This window comes from Phacochoerus africanus, chromosome 14 (assembly GCF_016906955.1).
Source record: "Phacochoerus africanus isolate WHEZ1 chromosome 14, ROS_Pafr_v1, whole genome shotgun sequence".
NCBI classification, from domain to species: domain Eukaryota; kingdom Metazoa; phylum Chordata; class Mammalia; order Artiodactyla; family Suidae; genus Phacochoerus; species Phacochoerus africanus.
Window position 1 is genome coordinate 49450983 of NC_062557.1, and position 22775 is coordinate 49473757.

The 22775-nt window shown below is 46.0% G+C and overlaps 1 protein-coding gene across 1 annotated transcript in view; it reads right to left on the reverse strand.

Annotated features, from left to right (window-relative positions):
• ZZEF1 (zinc finger ZZ-type and EF-hand domain containing 1) overlaps positions 1-22775 on the reverse strand; it is a 114168-nt gene that overhangs the window by 57913 nt on the left and 33480 nt on the right. Inside the window, 11 exon segments of the mRNA XM_047758051.1 lie at positions 60-181; positions 1519-1678; positions 5123-5237; positions 6167-6234; positions 8525-8658; positions 9215-9384; positions 10070-10170; positions 12695-12910; positions 14191-14302; positions 18421-18569; positions 19225-19316. Of these exon segments, the coding sequence (XP_047614007.1) occupies positions 60-181; positions 1519-1678; positions 5123-5237; positions 6167-6234; positions 8525-8658; positions 9215-9384; positions 10070-10170; positions 12695-12910; positions 14191-14302; positions 18421-18569; positions 19225-19316 (1439 nt within the window).

Genomic DNA, 22775 nt, shown 5'->3' on the forward strand with positions numbered 1-22775 from the left:
CGGGGTACAGGTCCCCTACCCCCTCCTGCCCCCTACAAATGGTTGCCACTTGGTCTTACCAGTTGACGAGCTGCCATTGAAAACACCGAATTACATAATTTTTCCACTATGGTTTTCCCACTGTACTGGGACAGGAGGGATTCCAAAATCACTCTCATGCTTGCCAGAAACTGTCCCACATCTACCAAAACATAAAGACAATAATTAGTATTTTATATGGTAGTAACCTCATTGCTGGGTCATCATCAAGGGCAAAGGTGGAGAGGGCCACAGACGCCGTGGGAGGAACGCCACATCAGAGAGGCCAGAGACCAGGAAGTGTCATACAAACGTCCTCCTCTGCGAGGGAAAAGCAATGCAAACCGCAGTAAAAGACTGCTTTTAACGTGAGTGATTTTGTGGTTTCTGTTGTCTTTGCTACTTTCCAATGGGGTGGAGGTACCATTTTTATAAGTGAAGGTACATGGCTGACCAGCCCAGCTGCCTGCCTGCCTTTCCCTTTGTTTACAAAGGGCCTGTCATCAGGTGTTCCGTCCAAGTGGCCAAACATTAAGAGCCAGGACTCGATACTGTAAGCATTTGTTGTCACAGCTGCTGAGATCAAGTTTAACGGAACTGAATTTTCCACATACAAATTCTCAGAACCTGTTGAGTTTCATATAATTTTCTGTGGGTTTACGGGACATGAATCTGAGTATTTTCAGCATTAGCAAAGATCACAGCAATGCTCACATGTACCTCAGATTATAAAAGTTCAAGACTTTTTCTTTTTTGGATAACTTGCTTAAAACAGGGAAGAGAGAGTTCCCTGGTGGCCCAGAGGTTAAGGATTTGGCCTTACCACTGCTGTGGCGAGAGTTTGATCCCTGGCCCAGGAACTTCTGTGTGCCAAGGGCATGGCCAAAAAAAACCCCAAAACAAAACAAAGCAAAAAAAAAAAAAACCAAACAACAACAAAAAAAACAGGGAAGACAGACGCCACTAAAGAGTATGGTATCATCTTATCATCCGAGTTCCTGTTGTAGCATAGTGGGTTAAGAATACAACTGCAGCAGCTCGGGTCATTAAGGAGGCACGGGTTTGATTCCCAGCCCAGCACAATGAGTTAAAGGATCCAGCATGGCCTCAGTTGCAGCTTGGGTCACAGCTGCAGCTCAGATTCTATCCCTGGCCTAGGAACTTCCATATGTCATGGGTGCAGTCACTAAAAAGAATAAAAATAAAGAGTATGCTATCACCTAGAGTCTGGGGGACTGCAGAGGCAGTATTTAGGCTATGAGATGACCTGATCCTGTAATAAAAATACTTAGGCACACTACCACATTCAGACAGGAAACCGAGCAAAAAGCACACTAGAGGATTCTATTTTAAGAAGAAAAAAACAACCCAAAGATGGGTCTGATTTGCAATAACCAAATGAAAACCACACTCTACTCCAGGCAGGCGGTACTAAGAGGAGAGCACACAGAGTCAAACCCAGTGCCTATTTGTTTTCATGGATTTCGTACTGAAACTCACATTTTTCAATAAGGTCGACGGCAAGATCTTTGGCTCCAGAGTACGTGCTCTTCAGCTGCAGGTAGCACCAGGAGAGCAGGCTGCCTTGGACGGACCAGAACAGGGAGAAGAGCACAGAGCCCACCTCCCCTTGGGCCCCATCGAGCATCAACAGCTCACACTGCAAGGGAGGAGACAAATGGGAAGGGCTCACAACAAAGCCATTCACAGAACACAGCCAGGGGCACTCGCTAAAAGAGCAGCTGTCACAGGCAGAAAGATTCTAGGGAAGTGGGGAACAGTTAGGAAAGAGCCTTCAACCCGTAAGTGACCAACAGAGACGGCATGAAAGTTCCTCTCTTGCCCTCCAGCTTTTCAGAAACTTTACCGATGGTTTCTACTCCTTGTGCCATTTCCTTCCACCTCCGAGGAATCCCCTCCCACCCGAGTTCTCCCTCTCTCTCTTCAAATTCCTTTTCCTCTGGCTCCTTCTCAGAGCCTTCAATCAAATCTCTCCCACCTTAAAAAACAATCCTTCATCCCGCTATCGTCCTCTAATGGACTCTAGGAATAAATTATCGCACACACAAACCACAGCTATGTTCATATTACAACTTCCATGTAATTGCCTCAAACTGGAAACAACCCAACCATCCCTCCAAAGTAAAATGAATAAGCAAATTGTAGCAGATTCATCAAGGGAATACTGTATACCAGTGGAAAATAAAACCAAAACTATAGCACATATATCAACACTGATGAACCCCCAAAATGCCGCTGGATGAAAAAAAACTTGTCCCAGAAGATGGTACCCCACATGATTCCATTAAAGGCCAAAACCAGGCAAAACAAACGTGCTATGCAGAGATGCCTAGAAAGAAAAACAAGAGAATGATGGGTATGAACTTCAGAGTGGTGGTCACCTCCGGCAAGGAAGAAGGGTAAGCTATGGAAGGGCAGGTGGGTGGGTGGGAAGATTTTAAAAATACTGGTGATGTCCTAGTTCTTAAGGGATCGTTGTTTCTTTAAATTGCCCATCAATACATATTCTTTTGCATGTGTATTCCACTTGAAAAAGCTCTTATCCCCGCTCTGTTTTTGCCTTTCCCCCCGCGGCTGCTCTACCACTTCCATTCCCATCACTCGCTGACACCATTCCTCAAAGGCACAGTTACCAGCCAGAGAGCAACGCCCCTCCACTTAACCTTAACCTTGGTGGCTCTGCGGACCACTGTCCTTCTAGAAACTCTTCTCTCTCTCAGCTTCTGTCTCCCCTGAATTTCTTCCTGCCACTCCTCCTCATTCTCCTGGCTGCCCTTTCTATGTAGGCGTGCCTCAGGATGCCTGTAGGTGATAAGAGGACACTGATACCCATGGCTTCCACTGTCACCTGTTGGTTAATGATTGCAAATCTCCATTTCCAACACTGACTCAGCTCCTGAGGGTCCAATCAGATATCGTCACCGGAACCATAAACCCAACATGTTCAAAGTCTAACCATTACCATTCTCCCCGTCAAATACCTGCTCCTCCCCATCGTGTCCTGTTCTATCACCAGAGAGAACAGCCTTTCCTCCCGGCTTGCTCAGATTCCACTCATGGGCTCAAAAGGAGCTCCAGCACCACCTCTTCCCAAAGCCTGCTTGAGAAAGCTCTGCGACCTTCCTCCATCAGACAGGGCTAGGTGTGCTCCTCCGGACCCACACAACCTTTGCTTTTAGGCCCTTACGGTACCGTTGTACCTGATTACATGCTTGCCTGCTCTTCAGGACTGTGCTCTTCTGGCACTGTACCGCACGTCTAGCACTGGTCCTGGCACACAGCGGGCGTTCAGTCCATCTTTATGGAATTAACAGACTTAGGAGAAATTATTTAGACTAGGGACGTGTCTGACTACCTTGAAAATTAAAAAAAAAAATCTAACTCTTCCTCTTTAAATGTTTCTTATTGAAAGATACTTGAAGGAACTATTTCAATGGCTGTGTGGTCCCTGGCCTGGGGATCAATGAAGTCTCTAACTTCCTCTGTATCACAGGCAAGTGACAGGGAAGAAAGGACAAACGTGACGCCCAGTGGTAAAGATCACGAGGAACTCTCCCGGACAGACGCTGTCTCATGTCTCTAAGGACACCTTCCAGTGCGGATGGCCTGGTGGAAGGGGACAAAACTAAGAGTCGAGTCGCCTGGGCTTTAGTCCTGACTCCAGTACATATCGACTCACGCAGGAGGCAGAGTTAACACCTATGAAAACGAGTAGTCTCCTGCCCAATGGCACTGGCGATGTGACTGCAGGACTTAAATAAGACGTCAGGGCTCTGGGAAACAGGCTGGATCTAGAGGAGCTCCAGGAGAAAGGGTAAGTGCGGGGAAGGGCAGAAACAAAGACAGTGAGGAGAATGAGACACGGCTGACCGGGGCAGAGCAATGCTGATGGGCAGGAAAGGGACAGGTCTGGAAAGGAGACAGAAAGAAGAAAGTAACCAAAGGGAACATTAATGTGACGGCAGCTCACAGAGCAGTGATTAAGAACAGTTAAGGCTTATAAAGTCGATATACTACCTGAAAGAACACAGGCATCACAGCGAAATCCAAACAACCCTGAATCAAAGGAGTACTAGGTCTCAACAGTGGTCAGTCGGCCTCACGTGACCAAGCACACTACGGAGGACAACCTGCCACTCTGCACGTTCTCTAAGGTCCCGAAGAGCAAACGGGGGTGGGGGTGGGGGGTGGGAGAACACTGCTGAGCAGCCCATGGCAGCAGGTGGCTGGCACTGAACAAAATCACTGTTCTAGCAGCAACCTGAAAACTAACTAAATGTAAGAGGTTACATTTACAGGAAGAGGTTTAAAGACACCGAGTTCAGCTACGTTATTAAGCACTTCAAGGCTTGCTTTGCCCTGTCTCCCCATAACATCTAATGCCCTGGGTCCCATGTTTTAGTCCAGAGGCGGTCCTAGGTCCCCTAGCACAGGGGCTGTCGCTTCAGAGTCTCTGGGGGTACTTGATATAATGCTGAGTTTTAAGCCCTATCCCCAGAGATTCTAAATCTGTGGCTTGGGGAGGGACCTAGAAATTCAAATGCCTGTCACAGTGCATCAGGCGATTCTGATCCAGTTGACAGACCACATTTTGAGAAACAATACCCCTAGTGTTAAGAAAAAAAGCAAAAAATTTTAAATACCATTAGCACAGAAAAATTAGACCATCTTCTCAGATTTGATTAGTCTGCAGATTTGCTAAGTAATCTTAAATTAAAACAAACAATTTAGGGCAGTTTCCACAGGCTTCACACCACAAACATGACTGTGCTCTGGGCTCATCTACTGACACAAGGGCACAAGGTGAAACCCATGCCGCTTTTTCAAAGGAAGCCTTAGTGAGCACTTCCGGGTACTCATGGCTGGCTGACTACCCAGGGGCGGGAAGCGCCCCTCGCTCATCTGCAGGAGCTGCTGACTGGCTGGGATCGGAGGCAGGTGGGGGAACCTCTCAGCTCCTACGTGACAGTCCTGGGCAAAGTTACAACCATGCTGTAAGTGAGGGCTACAGGGGAGGCACGGCTGCCCTGTCCTGCCTCCTAAAGGCAAGAGGCAGAGGCCACAGGGAGCAGCCATCAGTTACCTCCCGAGCGGCAACGGAGAGCAGAGTGCGCGTGACCGCCAGCACCTCGCTGAGGTCCGTGTCCGCCAGGTCGCCTTTCTCAGGTAACAGCAGGAGGCCGCCTGGATCCTTATCACTGAAAGGACACAAATCAGTCATTATACCTTGTTTCAGGAAGGGGATTTTCACTCAAACGGTTCCAAAAGAGAATGTAGCAAGATTTCTGTATCAATTCTATGGGATACGAGGAGGAGTTTGGGTCAGGAAAAAGCTGGGGTCCCACTCTCTGTCCACATGTCTTTATGTATGTAACCTGCACAGGCGCCCCCAAACCCTCAAGTCCTTAGAAGAGATTCTGGGGAATAAATCACCTTGGCCCCAATAGGAAATACACTAAATCTCACGACTGTGAATTTGACAAAACAGGCGAAACACTCCATCTTCAAAGGTTCCTCACGACAGCCCCCAGCCCCGTCACCATCCTGGCTACTTGATTCTGAAGACATTTCATAGAGCCCTCGGGGTCTGGCATCCACACCACGCAGAGTCGCCTGCAGAGAGTAACTCAGGCTTTGAGTTCCCTCCTTCAAGAGTCTGCGCTTCCACGAATGCCACCAACAGGCCCATGAGCGTGTCTGGCAGTCATAGCAGGTAGGCCTCCCCATCACCTCCCAGCCCACTTTTTGCTAAATTACCCCTCTGTGCCTCTGCAGTTGGGTTTTAACGTACTTGTGTTTAGACTTAAGGACTAGACTCCAAACTCCTTTGGCTTCAGTTTCTGTCTTCAAATATCACGTAGCAACTCAAGTCTTCAAAAAGGTTCCCAATGGTGCCAACTCTAAACTGGCTTATAGCGACTGGGGCTTTGAGTAAGCTCTTGAAAGGACTATTATTCTACCATCATTTTAGTCACTTCTGAGACTAGTGATACCTCACCCTAGAAACTTGGCTGAGTGAGGCAGGCACTTGGTTACACCAAATGCACATGAAAGGACAGGACAGCTCAAGAAAACAACTTTGCAAAGAGCTGAAATATTGGACAATTGAAAAGAATTATAAACTTACCTAAAATATGTGCACAGTGAGCGGAAAGTGAGCTGCAGGGATTGCTTGTGTTCCTGCTCAGTGACATTCTTCTAGAAAACAAGAAAATGCACATTCAGGAACTCTATTCTGTGACACTACAGAGACCCAGGGCAGCATGAAATGCCACAGCTCACTGGTCCCAAGCAGGGGGAAAGCGGGGGCGGGGGCGACTACATCACAGGGCCCGACTCAGATGCGGCCTAGTGCTAAGAGGAGCAGAACCACCTGTCTGAACAAAAGATGGCAGGTGTACTTGTGTTCACTGCAAAAGCTAACATCGTTAAGTTTTCCTGCAGGAAAATGTTTACGAATATGACCTCCAAAAGATGTCTATTTTCATCACTGGGCATGCCATCCCAAGAGGAAGGAGCAGAGACAAGACTACATTTCTTGTGAACTTTCTGTTTGTTTTTAAACAGGACCTAAGCTTTCTCTGTATTTTCTTCTGTATCTATCAATATGTTTTTTTCCTCTCTAATTTCATTGACTGATTTTTCTTCTTCTTTTTTTGTCTTTTAGGGCCACACCCTTGGCATATGGAGGTTCCCAGGTCAGGGGTTGAATCGGAGCTACAGCTGCCAGCCTATACCACAGCCACAGCAACACAGCATCCAGGCTGCATCTGCGACCTACACCACAGCTCATAGCAATGCTGGTTCCTCAACCCACTGAGCAAGGCCAGGAATCAAACCTGTATCCTCATGGATGCCAGTCAGGCTTGTTTCCACTGAGCCACAACAGGAACTCCTTATTGACTGATTTTCTTTTCTTATTTTTTTTTTTTTTGGCTTTTTGCTATTTCTTGGACTGCTCCCCTGGCATATGGAGGTTTCCAGACTAGGGGTCTAATCGGAGCTGTAGCCACCAGCCTACACCAGAGCCACAGCAACGTGGGATCCGAGCAGCATCTGCGACCTACACCACAGCTCACGGCAACGCCGGATCGTTAACCCACTGAGCAAGAGCAGGGACCGAACCCGCAACCTCATGGTTCCTAGTCGGATTCGTTAACCACTGCGCCACGACGGGAACTCCTTGACTGATTTTCTAATGTTAAATCACCCTGGCATTCCTAGGGCAAATGCAACTCACTCACAATTTTGTTTACATCTTGTTGAAGTGGTTTACTAGTATTTTCTTAGGATTTTTAAATAGGATTTATTAAATAAGATTATTAAATAATATAATTTTGCTTTCTTATACAGTCTTAGTTTATTTATATTTCCTTGTGTTTTACCATCACTGGAACCCTAGAGACCATGAACCCCTTTTTACTTAAATGCTTTTGGTATGACTTAGTAAGAAAATGTTTTGCTTTCTTTTACATTATCATTAGTGTCTCTTTTCATGTATCACGATACATTCATTTTCATACAGAAATACTTCCTCCAGAATGAAAAACCTAGATCTTTGTATAAGGATATTCCATTTGGTAACATAATGCTTGTAAAAACTTAAAGCATTTTTCACCCCTCAGTACTAATATCTGAGTAACAAGAAGAGGCCTGTGAGGGTAAGAAAATCCATCTGAGGATTATACAACTTGGTTGTGCTTTTTTTATAGATATAAACTGAAACACTGATGTATAAAGTATGTCAGAGAGTTATGCTGAAATAATAAGAGGGTGCAGCAGAGTGGGTGAGGAATATTATAGATGATACAAATGTAGCCTGAGTTGTTTTTTTTTTAAAGGCCGCACCTGCAGCATATTTAAGTTGCCAGGCTAGGGGTGGAATTGGAGCTACAGCTGCTGGCCTACACCACAGCCACAGCAACGTGGGATCTGAGCTTTGTCTGTGACCTACACTGCAACTCACGGCAATGCCAGAGCCTTAACCCACTGAGCGGGGCCAGGGATCAAATCCATAACCTCATGGATACTCGTCAGGTTCATTATCACTGAGCCACAATGGGAACTCCTAGCCTGAGTTTACAGTTACTGAATCTAGGTGATGAGCATGTATTTGGGAAGCTGGAGAGATTAATTCATTATAATGTATTATTTAGTCTAGTTCTGGATTTAGATTTTCTCATAATAAAGTTAAAGTGTTAAAAGAACACTTGGTTGTAGGCACGTCTTGAAGATGAAGGAGACTAAACTCTCCCTTTGCGATTCAACAGGTTCTGAAACGGAAGTCGGGACTACCTGTCACCCCCAGGTTGAGCACAGTGCTACATCTTTAGATATCCGTGTCCCACACAACGTTCACGTATGTAAGAATTAAATACACGTTTGGGAAACTGAACGTGAGAGGATATTCAGAGAAAACAGACTAGTAAGTTTCACTGCAACAGATTTCAGGAATGGAATCTGTAAATTTAACATAAATAATTACCATCATGGTGAAGAGATGGTTCCGCCGGGTCTGTCGATCAGGAAAGAAGATGGCAGCCCCATTGAGAAGGGTATTCCTGACTTCTTGTTTCAGTATTTCCATGGGCACAGAGTCTCCATCTACCCTATCGACCACTGATAAAAATGAACAACCGGCCTTTAATACACACACATACACACATCTGCTTTAACTAGCCTCTAAACTCACTAAAAGAGTGAAGAAATGCTCCTGTACAGGCTAGGCAGTGTAAGGAAATCATTGTTTAATTTATTGGTTCACATTTAACAAATCACATTTATATATCAGTTTTTATTTCATTATTACTCTGTCCTTTTGCAAAGACTTACAAATAACCTCAGATGATCATATGTGTTTTATTCTCGATTAATCACTACCATCGCTCCCCCGCAATCGATCCGCTTCAACCCTGTGTCTTAGCTCAAGACTGAGTAGTGTGACAGTAATTACTTTCCGTATAATACAACTGTGTATCGGGAACCAGGAGAAAGTCCTTGAGGCAGGCCTAAAACTCTCAACTTCAAATAGCGATTCAAAAGAGGATCGAGGAAGCTCATTCTCCAAAGAAATCCCTTTCCTAGGCTTGCCTGATCACAGGACCCCTGTGCTCGACAGCAAGAGACCCTGCCGGCGACCAGCACAGGGTCACAGGGAAGAAATGCCAATCCCTACCATCGCATAAGTGTGCGTAGAGCTCCTTGGCGGCCTCCACCTGCCCAGAGCTCTGGCGTGGGGCCTTGGCATCCTCGGAGGCGGCCGGTACATCTCCTTGCAGCACGGAGAAGCAGCTCTGGAGGAGCTGCAGAAGCAGGGTTTGTGCACAGACACACTCTTCCCTTGGGCTACAGAAAGACAAAGAACATCAGAGAGCAAAAAGGCAAGTTGCTTTGACTCTCCAAGCCTAACAACTGTCTACAAAGATTTCTCCACTAGGCGTCAGGCTCAGTGAAAAGAACGCCAGCTGAGAGAAAGGTGGAAAGGAATGAACAATGGGAGAGTCTGAAAACACAGATCCTCTCTGACTCTGCCCACTTTGGGGCACAAAAATGCATTCCTGATCCTATTTCTTCATTACTAAAAGGAAGATACTATAACACTTGACCTGCTTATCCTTATAAGGCTGTAACAATAAGCGACAAACATTATGTCTGCAAAAACGCTGCCCAAATAGAGCATTACATAGAAATGCAAGGTGTTATTTTCAATAATAACAAAATCTTTCAAATCAGAACCATACAAACTAGAAGGAAGTAAAAAACCTTGGAAGAAAAAACTTGTCCATTTATTTACTTATTTATTTATTTTTATGGCCGCACCCACGGCATGTGGAAATTCCTGGGCCAGGGACTGACCCTGAGCTGCAGCTGCGACCTGAGCCACCGCAGAGGGATCCTTAACCCACTCAGCCACACTGGGAACTCAACTTGTCCATTTATTTATTTTTTTTCAACTTGTCCATTTAGAACAGCAAACTTCAGTGTTTTCTGTTGTGTTTATATTATCATCTTGTAACAAATTCTGACTTACTTTTCCTTTAATTTACTGTAAAAATTCCAGAAGATCTGCAAATCAAGACCCGTGAAGTCCAGAAAAGATTTATATTTTAAGCCACTTCCCTTCTGCTGTACCTAGACAATTATAAAGACCAGAAAAAATAAAATTAAAAAATGCATTTAGAGGAAAATTGTAATAGTTCCTTTACTTCTCACTGCTAAGGGATACGGAGGCTCTGCATGTGTAAAGGTCCATCCAACAGAACTGATGCTTACTCGTAACCACTAAAGCGTCTGTGAACAACTCTTTCTGGTGTGAAACTTTCTAAAATGTGTGCGTGTGTGTGTTGTGCATATACACATGTGAATGTATACACACACATAACATCCCCAGGAGAGCTCCGTGACCTTACAGATACCACGCCGGGAACAGCAGTCATCTCTACTGGACGATGACCACCGTCCGGGACTCCACTGTGGTGTGTGCCGACCCTTGCCTACACGTAGCCTGAAAGAGTCACTCTGCCGCTGCTACTCCTAAGCATCCCCCTCTCATCTACCACTTTCTGCTGTGAGAGGAGAGCTCGAACAACAAAGACCAAACAGTCCATATACTAATTGAGTCATCAGTCTCTGACTGTGCCCTGATGCAGAATGAAGGTCAAAGTAGACACTGCTGCACACCACGCAGGCCAGGGCTCCACTGGATTCCTGACATGAGCCACGGTACCTATGGCGATGGCCGCAACAATCTTTCCCTGAGTGGGTGGTCCATGCTTTTATGAGTGACTGTAGAAGCCACTATCAAAAACACAACGTTCATGGCAGCATTACTTACAATAGCCAAGATCAACCTAAGTGTCCATCAATAGATGAACAGATAAAGAAGATGTGGTGTGTGTGGAATATTACTCAGCCATAAACAGAATGAAATTTTGCCATTTGTGACAACACAGATGGACCTAGAAGGTATTACACTTAGTGAAATAAGTCAAAGAAATACAAATACTAAGCTTTGACTTATATGTGGAGTCTAAAAAATGAAACAACCTAACAAATAAAACAGAAGTAGACTCAGATACAGAGAACAGTTACCACAAGGAAGAGCAGTGGTGTAGTTCTCGTTGTGGCGCAGTGGAAACAAATGCAACTAGTATCCATGAGGATGCAGGTTCGATTCCTGGCCTCACTCAGTGGGTTGGGGATCTGGCATTGCCCTGATGTGAGGTGTAGGTGGCAGATGCAGCTTGGATCTTGCGTTGCTATGGCTATGGCATAGGCAATTCCAATTTGTCTTATTTATTTATTTATTTATTTAGTCTTTTTAGGGCCACACCCATGGCATCTGGAGGTTCCCAGGCCAGGGATTGAATCGGAGCTATAGCTGCTGGCCTGCACCACAGCCACAGCAACACAGGATCCAAGCTGTATCTGCAACCTACACCACAATTCATGGTAACCCTGGATCCTTAATCCACTGAGCAAGGTCAGGGATTGAACCCGCATCCTCACGGATATTGGTTGGGTTCTTAACCTGCTGAGCCATGATGGGAACTCAGTATAAAATAAATTTTAAGTTATAAGGATGTAATGTACAGCACAGGGAATATAGTCAATATTTTATAATAACTTTGTAGAGTTTTTAAAAATATCAAATTACTGGAAGTCCCTGTCATGGCTCAGTGGTTAGCGAATCTGACTAGGAACCATGAGGTTGCAGGTTCGATCCCTGGCCTTGCTCAGTGGGTTAAGTATCCAGGGTTGCCATGAGCTGTGGTGTAGGTCGCAGACACACCTTGGATCTGGCATTGCTGTGGCTCTAGCGTAGGCTGGTGGCTACAGCTCCGATTAGACCCTTAGCCTGGGAACGTCCAGATGCTGCAGGAGCGGCCATAGAAAAGGCAAAAAGACAAAAAAAAAAAATCAAATTACTATGTTGTCTATCTGAAACTAATATAATGTTGCAAGTCAATTATTTTTCAATTTTTAAAAATCCTCTTATTATTTTGGTACTTAGTAAACAAAGCGAATTCACCTACACTTCAAGAATAATTTCAGGACTTAAAAGAGACATAAATTCCATAAACTTGCTTCATCTCCCCAGTCTACCCCTGGCAACCCAGCTGGGAATCTTTTTTTTTTTTTGGTCTTTTTGCCCTTTCTAGGGCCGCTTCCCAAGGCATATGGAGGTTCCCAGGCTAGGGGTCTCATCAGAGCCACAGCTGCTGGTCTACGCCAGAGCCACAGCAACACGGGATCTGAGCCGCGTCTGTGACCCACACCACAGCTTACTGCAATTCCGGATCCTCAACCCACTGAGCAAGGCCAGGGATTGAACCCGCAACCTCATGGTTCCTAGTTGGATTCGTTAACCACTGCACCACGATGGGAACTCCCCAGCTGGGACCCTTTAAGATCTGTGTGTTGTCTGTTCCAGGAAGCTTTACAATGATGGCCACACGCCACTGAGTCTTCCACCGACTGACGCCATCAATGCCCACCATCTCCCTCCCCTTGGCCCCCCAAAGTCATCATAGCAGCATGATGCCTGCTGTCCTCATTCATCCTGCACGGCTTCGGCAGGGCCAGGTTCTTCTCAACCAACACTGTCGTTTATTTTTCCCAAAGGAATAAGGTCTAACAACTGAGGAAACACTACCAGGTCATGGGCAAGCTGCTGGATGAACTGCAGGGTCCTGAGGAGCAGTGTGGCGCCACACACGCTCTCCTCCGCGTCCTTTCTGCAGTGGGCACAGACGATGCTCTGCTCTGCTTCTGCTCTTGCAGGCCGGAGGTAGCCACTGATGCTCAAGCCCTGGACCCCCAAGCGCTCTGCCGACTCCTGGCGGGTGCAGAGGAACTTCACCATCAGGTACTGGGAAGGACAAGAGAGAGGCAGGGAGGATTCAGAAGCCCCGGATACTGAGAAAAGGGGAATAAAGGTCTTTCTGGGAAGGCCATCCCATAGCTTTAATGATTTATGAGGCACCACTCTACCTAGTACTAGAGACATGAAGCCTAAGTCCAGCATCTACGACAAACAGGAAGGCGGTGATACAAATGCTCAACAAAGTCAGGTTTTGGGAGAGATCATGATCAGAGACATGGCATTACTGCCTCTTCAAGGCAAAAACAGGATTAAGACAGGATGAGTAAGAGAAGTATGTCCTCTCTGTGGCACAGTCATTTTGAAAGAGAAAACAGCTCTACGGTGAAAACAGTCAATACCCTAAGGGATCATCTCAAAACTCCCAGTTACATGCAACTCAGGTGCTGGGACCCCAGGACACAGCCTTGCCTGCTCAAAGCTAAGCCATTTTCAAAGCCCAACTTCAATGCACCTCTCTGCTTTTTACAATGAAAGCTCCTTTGTTGAGGGCCTTTCAGAATTCACTACTCAGTTGCACAAATATTCCCTGAGCACCTATTATGTAGAATACCTATAGTTCTTTTTTCGCTTTTTTTTTTTTCCCCTTTTTTGGCCACCCCATGGAATATGCAGTTCCTGGGTCAGTGATCAGATCCAAGCCACAGTTGTGACCTACACCACAGCTGCAGCAACACCGGATCCTTTCACCCACTGTGCTAGTCTGGGGATCAAGTCTGCGTCCTGGCACTGCAGAGACACCAACTGATCCCATTGCGCCACAGTGGGAACCCCTCTTATTTCTCTTATTTAAGCTTCTTCCAAAAATTTACAATGGAGGTTAAAAAAAAAAAATCAAATAGCCAAATAATCACTGCTTCTTTCATAGCTATGGAAAGACATCTGTCTGGCATTTACACCTGTGTATTTACTGTTCTCTCAGCCTGAGCTGCCCTTCTCTACACCTCCTAGGCTGGCTAAAGATGCTGGCTTAACCAGCCTCCAACACTTGGCATCACACCACCTTTCCTGGGAAGGCTTCCCTGGTGGATTCAGGCAAGGTTAGTCTTCCTCTGAGCTGCAGTGGATGTCTCTTTACCATGACCCACATCACAGGGTCTCAGACAACTGCACCTTCCACTAGACTCTGAATTTCCCATGGGTCATAATCATGTCACATTTACCTCCAGGATTCCGGGGCTGGCACACAATAAGCACTCGATAAACACAGGACACAAGGATGGGGGCGGGGGGCAGGTACACGAAGGCCGTGACTCACTGCTGCTTACTTTGGCAACTCTGCACTGTTGTAACTTGACATCGGCTTCATCCCACTCTTCTTCCAGCTCAAACCAGCCCACAGGATCATCCTCTCCAAGGTCATCTGGCGAGCAACCAACCCTGTAAACACAAAGGTAATCACAAAACACGTTCCTCTTTCTCAGCTTCTCAAGGGTCTAACAAACAAGGCACCATCTGAATGGCATTTAACTTGTGAACATGGCTTGTCACTTAACAATCAGGACGGGGTGTGGCATCTGATGCCTCTCTGAACATATGAGGGAGTTGGTGGTGACTTCCTCCCCACTTCTCGGCCTCTGCGTCTGTGAAATGGAAATTCTTATTAATCCCAAATAGAACCTGGGAACGAAGGAGAAAGTGTGCTTCTCTAGATAACTGGCTTATCTGAAGAATGAGACATGAAGTTAAGGCATCTTGGATGAGCTCCTCAGGAACAAGGCACAATGCAACAGCTGGTGTGTGCTTCTGGGAAGACCCCAGGGAGGGCAGGTTCAGCTTTACCTCCCTAGTCTGGCCAACGTACACACAACTGGTATGAGGTTCATACTTGTGACAACGGAAGGATCTTTCAAATCCTGGAGCTCCGAAACAGGAAAACCTCAGCCTTTACAAAAGGCCTCAGGATCTTTTTTTCCTATTCCTTAAGAAGTCCTTTCAGGAAAAGCATTTCAACCCAGAGGCTGAAGAAGCACAACTGTGTGCCATTTCTTTTTAAAAACTGGACACCTGAATGGTACTTCCTTTTTAGGAATTCAATAACCGAGAAGGAGAAAATGGCAGTCTTTCAAATAACATTCCTAAAACTTGAAACTATTTAGTCTGTGATACAACTGACAAGCTAGCCAACACAGGAGTGTTCTGTATGGAAAAGCGAAATAACACAGGGATGTGCAGCAAGAGGAAGGAAAAGACAGAGGACCCAGAGGCAGCTCCCTAACAGAAAGCAGAGATGTTCTCTCCTTCCCCTCAATCCTGCAGGACGTAGTTAACCCTAGAACTCTGTCGTAGCTCAAAACCGTGTCCACGACCTTCCTCCGTATCTGAGGAGGAAGAGAAGTTGTCCATTCACTCGGGGAGCCACTAAGGAAGTCGGAGACGTAGCGAGCGAGCGGGAGAGGGGGCTCCGCTCACGCCGCCGGCCAGCAGGCAGCGTGGAGCGAAGAGAGTTGACGGTCAGTCCTCTCAAGCACGCACAGCCACCAGACGGCTGGTCCCGAGGCCTGCTGACCAAGCTCTGCCCAGAGGACAGACCAGAAGAGGGCCTGCCAGAGGCATGCCTGTTAACACTGTGTTCTCCAAACTGGACAGGCACTGACAACATGTAGGACAGAAAAATCAGGAATTCGAGTAGTTCGGGCTGGAACCAGGAGCTAAAAAGCAGCAAGCAACCAGTGAATAAGCCTCTATTTAGGTTAATAAAAAAAAAAATCATCCTGTATAAAATGTGAAGGATCTTCTTTGACAGCAGGTTTAGCGAAAAAGACCTATTTTAATATGTCCCAGGAGTGGGACACAGCGACTTTAAAACAACTATAACCTCTAGTTATTTTTAAAGAAAAGCATCTTTTTAAAAAGCACATATACATGACAGAGGTTTGTTTCAGCTCCTTTAGAGGCTGGAATTAAGACCACTGCGTTGAGTCACAAATACAGATGGCAACTGGGCATATCCTAGGTATTGAAAGGCACTGCGTCCTCCCGCATTATGGATCTTCTAGAGGCTGAAGCGGCCACTTGTCAGGGAGGTCACCAGAGGAAGTCCGGCAGAGGGAGGAGGTTATTCTAGATCCTCGCCTGTGGCAGGGCAGCATCAGAGTCACCTGCAAGCTTGTGAGAAATGAAGGTCTCAGGCCCCACCCCGAACTACTCAATCAGAATCCACATTTTAACACAATTCTCTGTGGTTCGTGTGCACATGAAAGCCTCGTGGTACAGTACTGGGTGAGAGTGAAAACCCCACACCCGATGACCTGGAAAACACGAGGGCGAAAAGAGCAAGTCGGGCTCGGCTCCAAGAGTTTTCACCTGCTGCTGCTGATAAGGGTGGCAACCCTACCCACCGGCAGCACCAAGGACCTCTGTGGCTAAATCCAACAGGCCCACTTCTAGACTTTTCTCTACTGATTATTCCTGGGTAACTTCTGACACCTGCTACCTCTTTAAACATGATATTCCCTTGGCTTCATGATGACACATCCTTGGCTTTCCTGATGCTTCTCTGGCTGTTTCTCTCCGTCTGCTTTTTCCTCTGCTGCCCCTTCAAAGCTCGTGCCTCTCAGCAGGTTGACTTAAGGTGTCTACTCTTTCAAGGCCACACACCCTTCAAGAATGACCTCTTCTGGTTCATTTTAAACAATCACTGAACTGTCTCTCAGATCTGCGCCTTCAGAACAACGTCTCCTCCAGGTTCCCGATCTGTTCACCCAACTAGCTGTGGGATATCTCCCAGACCTCCTAGAACCTCAAATCCAAAAGGACCGAATCTGAGCTCATCAACTTCCCACAAACCTGCTTCTTCAAGGTAGTTGCTATCTCACAAAAAGGCACTACTGGGGGTTTGCTCTCGTTGTGGCTCAGTGGTTAACAAACCCAACTAGGATCTCTGAGAACGTGGTTTGATCCCTGGCCTCGCTCAGTGGTTAAGGATCATCTGGCATTGCTGAGAGCCGTGGTGTAGGTGGCAGATGCAGCGTGGATCCTGCGTTGCTGTGGCTGTGGTGTAGGCTGGCAATGGTAGTGATTTGACTCCTAGCCTGGGTGCCGAGGGTGTGGCCCTTAAAAAAAAAAAAAAAAAAGGCACTACCAGGGTCTCCCCTGCCCAGGCGAACCCAGGACTCACTGATGCCTAAGCTTTCTTCCCTCTCCTGTTCTACCTTCAGTCACTGACCAACCAGGTCCTGCTGCTTCTACCTCTAGTCATCTCTTCAATCGGTCCATATCTCTCCACTGCTGCTGCTGCTGCTCTAGCTGAGGTCACCCATGCTCTGGCTTCCTATGTGACAGTGACACCACCCCCCCGTCATTTCATCCTGCCACCTTGCTCGCTCCCCCCCCAACCCATGCCTCACTCAGCAAGCTCCAGAGCAGTGCTTCCACAGCACTCATGTGATCTCCTTGTTCTTGAAACTTCTTGACAACAGATTCCACCCAACTCCCTTCCCCTGCCCTCAAGGATTTCAGGATAATGTCTAAACCCCGAAGTAGAGGCAAAGAGGCCTTCAACCCGCTTCCTAGCCCCTGAGCTTCACCCCACAGCACACCACAGCAACACGGGACTTGTCAGTCCCTTGGTGTGCCCGACTCCAGCTCTGAGTTGTCAACTCTACTCTGCTCTTTGCTCAGGACACCTGCCTGCCACTTGTTCCTGAGGGCTTTTGGGGTTTTTTTCTTTTTTCCTTAGGGTCCACCTGAGGCATATGTAAGTTCCCAGGCTAGGGGTCGAATCAGAGCTGTCACCGCTGGCCTACACCACAGCCGGAGCAACGCCAGGTCCGAGCCACGTCTGTGACCTACACCACAGCTCAGGGCAAAACCAGATCCTTAACCCACTGCGCGAGGCCAGGGACTGAACCCGCCTCCTCATGGATACTAGTGGGGTTTGTTACCGCTGAGTCACAACGGGAACTCCACGTTACTTAACTTTAGCTCATCCATATTCAACACTCCCTCCAGGAAGCCCTTCCTGATGAGGTCAGGGTCTCAGTCCTGTGCTCCTGGAACACCTCATCCCTCCCACCTACCTAGCACCCACAGCACTGGGACACTGTAGGCTTTATCGCTCATCTTCTGAGCTAAACGGTAGGCTCTACAAAGCAGGTACTGTGTCAGTTGGGTCATTACGGTATCTTCAGTGCCAAGCATCAGGCCTGGTACATAAAAGATGCTTAACAAGTATTTTCAATAAAAGCACAAAAGTAAGAGAGAAGCTGGGGCCTAGGTAGATTTCCTAGTGGCGAGGTAAGACGAAAGACCTCAGGCTGCCCACCGTTCAGGCGTGTACTGTTACCCAGCCATTTTGAAGATTTACACCTGGTCACAGAAGGGAACCAGTAAGAGTCTATGAATAACTTAAAATAGATGTTATCACATACGCTGCGAGAAAGCAATGAATACTCATGGCCACTAAAGATGGGTTAGTGGAAATTTTCCTATAAAGACAGAAAATACATTTCACCAATAAGAAAGTGTACACAACCTTAATTTTATTCTGTTCTTACCTGCTTTTTACAAATTGCCTGAATTCCTGAAGCTTCCATTTGTCATATTTTTCAAACCTTTTGAAGTGTTCTTCTGCATGAAATTTATCAGAAGGTGAGTTATAGGCAAACACCAACCCACACTGGGCACCAATGCCACCACGTCGAACCTGGAAACAAAGATCTAAATAAAGTACCTCAAAGGGGCCCAAGTTCCACAGCTGTTTTGGTTCCAAATAATATGGTCAACTTCAAATAACTCAATGCAACATCAAACCAACAAAATGAGATCTCAGAGACACCGAGTCCTGGAAAAGCAGCTTCTCCAGAAACGATTTCTTTCTCTTCTCAATCCTCATCCTCACATCATTCCCAGACTTCACAATCTACTTATCTTTATGTCTTTGCCCTGCGCAACAGGCCTGACACAGAATAAATAATCACTAAACGTACAATGATTTTGGTGGTTTTTTTTGTCTTTTTGCCTTTTCTAGGACCACTCCCGCAGCATATGGAGGTTCCCAGGCGAGGGGTCTAATCGGAGCTGTAGCTGCTGGCCTACACCACAGCCACAGCAATGTGGGCAGAGCCGCATCTGCGACCTACACCACAGCTCTCGGGAACGCCAGATCCTTAACCCACTGAGCAAGGCCAGGGATCGAACCCGCAACCTCATGGTTCCTAGTCAGATTTGCTAACCACTGCGCCACGATGGGGAACTCCATTAAACGTACAATGAAAAACCAGTGACATGGACCTCTGAAATGCAATCCTATCTCTAAAAACAGTAGTCACATTTTTTAAAGAAGGCAGCATGAGAATTACCATAATTCTGATCTGAGTAACTTGGAAGGCAGATTCAGTTCCTGTAGAAAAAATAGTACTTGCTCTGGTTTTTCCAGTCTCTGTAAGAAAACCTGCAAAAAGGAAAAACTAGAGTTAGGATGACTGACGCATCTGTAATAGCCCTAAGAACCAAGAGCAACGAAACCAAACCACATCCTTTGAGGCAGAGGTCTTCTGGTCTATCTGGTATCTCATCAAAATCAGCAAAAGATTTCCTCTCCGGGCAGATGCAACCCCACTGACAGACCCCTAGACAACATCGTGGGCCACGTATAACTTTCTCAGAGCACAATCTTTTCAACGGTACAAGCAGCCCTGCTCTGAGGTAACAATAAAGAAAAAGTCGATAAGGATTGTGACTTTAGAGGAGTTCCTGTTGTGGCTCAGAGGTAACAAACCAAGTGGTATCCACGAGGATGCGGGTTCGATCCCAGGCCTCGCTCGGTGGGTTAAAGATCCAGCCATGAGCTGTGGTGCAAGTCACAGACACAGCTGAGATCCTGTGCTCCTGTGGCTGTGGTGCAGGCTGGCAGCTGCAGCTCCAACTGGACTCCCAGCCCGAGAACTTCCATACGCTGCAGGTGTGGCCCTAAAAAGACACACACACACACACAAAGTGCTTGGTGTTCTGTTGAGCACACTCGTTGAGCTACCTCCACCTTTTACTGCCTCTGGGCTGTTTTACAACTCTGTAGACTGTAGAATAATGACAGTAACACAAATGATTCTTGTGCACAGAAATAAAAATTGTGTCTATAGGAATATAGCTGATTATTCCTTATGAAGACCGACTGATATTTAGACTGACCAACTACCTGCAGATCTGTGTCAGTATTCATACTGATCTATGTATATTAATAAGTCCTCCTCTGAACTGCTTGTAACATCTTGCTAGTTCCCTCACTAATTAATGACACTGATAAAAAGACTGACATGTTCATTTTATATTTGCATGAGAGTTATAGTTTACCTTTTGTCGTTGTTGTCAATTATCCCTTAAAGATGTACAAAAAGGAGTTCCCCTTGTGGTGCAGCAGAAACGAATCCAACTAGGAACCATGAGGTTGCGGGTTCAACCCCTGGCCTCACTCAGTGGGTTAAGGATCCAGTGTTGCCATGAGCTATGGTGTAGGTCGCAGATGTGGCTCCGATCTGGCGTCGCTGTGGCTGTGGCATAGACCGGCAGCTGTAGCTCCTATTAGACCCCTAGCCTGGGAACCTCCATATGTCACTGGTGCGGCCCTGAACAGACAAAAAAGACCAAAAAAAAAAAAAAAAGTTCAAAAAGGTTGCCTTTCTCCTTCCAAGCTCTACAAGTGATACAACTTACTCATTTGCTCCCATCGGTCTGACCACCCATTCTTCCCGGGACCACGAACTGCTTTTGACCCTTCTGCCTCATCCAGATGAGAAGACTAAAACTAGCCTCATGCTGTAACAGAATGAAATTAGAACACTCCCTAACACCATACACAAAAATAAACTCCAAATGGATTAAAGACCTAGATAAACGACCAGACACTATAAAACTCTTGGAAGAAAACACACGCCAAACACTCTGACATATACGACAGCAACATCTTCTCAGATCCACCTCTTAGAGTAATGACAGTAAAAACAAAAATAAACAAATGGGACCTAATCAAACTTAAAAGTTTCTGCACAGCAAAGGAAACCCTAAACAAAACGAAAAGACAACCCACAGAATGGGAGAAAATCTTTGCAAATGCATCAACTGACAAAAGGATTAATCTCCAAAATTTATAAACACCTTCTGCAGCTCAATACAAAGAAAACAAACAACCCCATCAAAAAATGGGCAGAAGATCTAAACAGACTTTTCCAAAGAAGACATACAGATGGCCAAAAAACACATGAAAAGATGTTCAACATCACTCACTATCAGAGAAATGCAAATCAAAACCACGATGAGGTACCACCTTACACCAGCCAGAAGGGCCATCATCAAAAAGTCTACAAACAATAGGTGCTAGAGAGGGTGTGGAGAAAAAGGAACCCCACTACACTGTTGGTGGGATTGTAAATTGGTGCAACCACTGTGGAAAACAGTATGGAGATGCCTCAGAAAACTAAAAATAGAACTACCATGTGATCCAGCAATCCCACTCCTGGGCATCTATCCAGAGAAAAGCATAACTCAAAAAGATACATGCACCCCAGTGTTCACTGCAGCACCCATACAATAGCCAAGACATGGAAACATCCTAAATGTCCATCGACAGAGGAGTGGATCAAGAAGATGTGGTACATGTACACAATGGAATATTACTCAGCCATTAAAAAAATGAAATACCAGCATTTTTAGCAACATGGATGGACCTAGAAATTATCACGCTAAGTGAAGTCAGCCATACAATGAGACACCAACATCAAATGCTTTCACTGACATGTGGAATCTGAAAAAAGGACAGAGTGAACTTCTTTGCAGAACAGATACTGAGGAGTTCCTGTTGTGGCGCAGTGGTTAACGAATCCGACTATGAACCATGAGGTTACAAGTTCGATCACTGGCCTTGCTCAGTGGGTTAAGGATCCTGCATTGCTGTGGCTCTGGTGTAGGCTGGTGGCTACAGCTCCAATTAGACCCCTAGCCTGGGAACCTCCATATGCCATGGGAGCGCCCCAGAAAAGGCAAAAAGACCCAAAAAAAAAAAAAAAGAACAGATACTGACTCACAGACTCTGAAAAACTTATATTCTCCAAAGGAGACAGTTTGAGGGGGTCGGGGGATGCGCTGGGGTTGTGGGATGGAAATCCTATAAAATTGGAGTGTGATGATCATTGTACAACTACAAATGTAATAAATTCACTGAGTAATAAAAAAAAATAAAATAAAACAAGTCTCATGCTTTCCTGAGAGCTCTGGAAGATTCAGGTCTAGCCTGGTGACTGAAGGCCTACGGCCTGGACTTCTCCTCCTGGAGAAGTGCTGTTGGAATGGCTGGGACGCCCAGGGAGTGGCTCCTGCCACTTCTACAAGGGGCTGTGACAGGAAGGGAAGAGCTACACGCCTTCCACGTGGGCACTCTGACTCTGGCTGAACAAAGGATGGCCTCCATCTGGGGCTGGACAGAGCCCAAGAACTTCACATCTTTCCTGCATTAACTCATGTCAGGAGCTGTCACCTTACTGAGGGGGGAATACAGCCTAGAAATTTGAAGGCACTTATCAACTAGGTAGGCTTTACTTCTTTACTTGGTTTTATCAAAAGGATAACAATAAAATATTTAAAAGCAAAAAATAAAACAAAATCAGAGTTCCCACAGCAGTATAGTGGGTTAAGAATCCGACTGCAGCAGCTCAGGTCGCTGCAAGGATATGGGTTTGATTCCCAGCCTGTAAAATAAATAAAATAGAATAAAACCAATTTCATACTTCTTATTTCATTTCACTGAGTTCAATAAAAAAGTCTGTGAAGCTGAATCTCCATAAGACAATATGCATGATTTATCACTAAAACCAAGAAAATTAAATCCAAAGGAATCTTTACTAATTGACAGGAGGAAGTT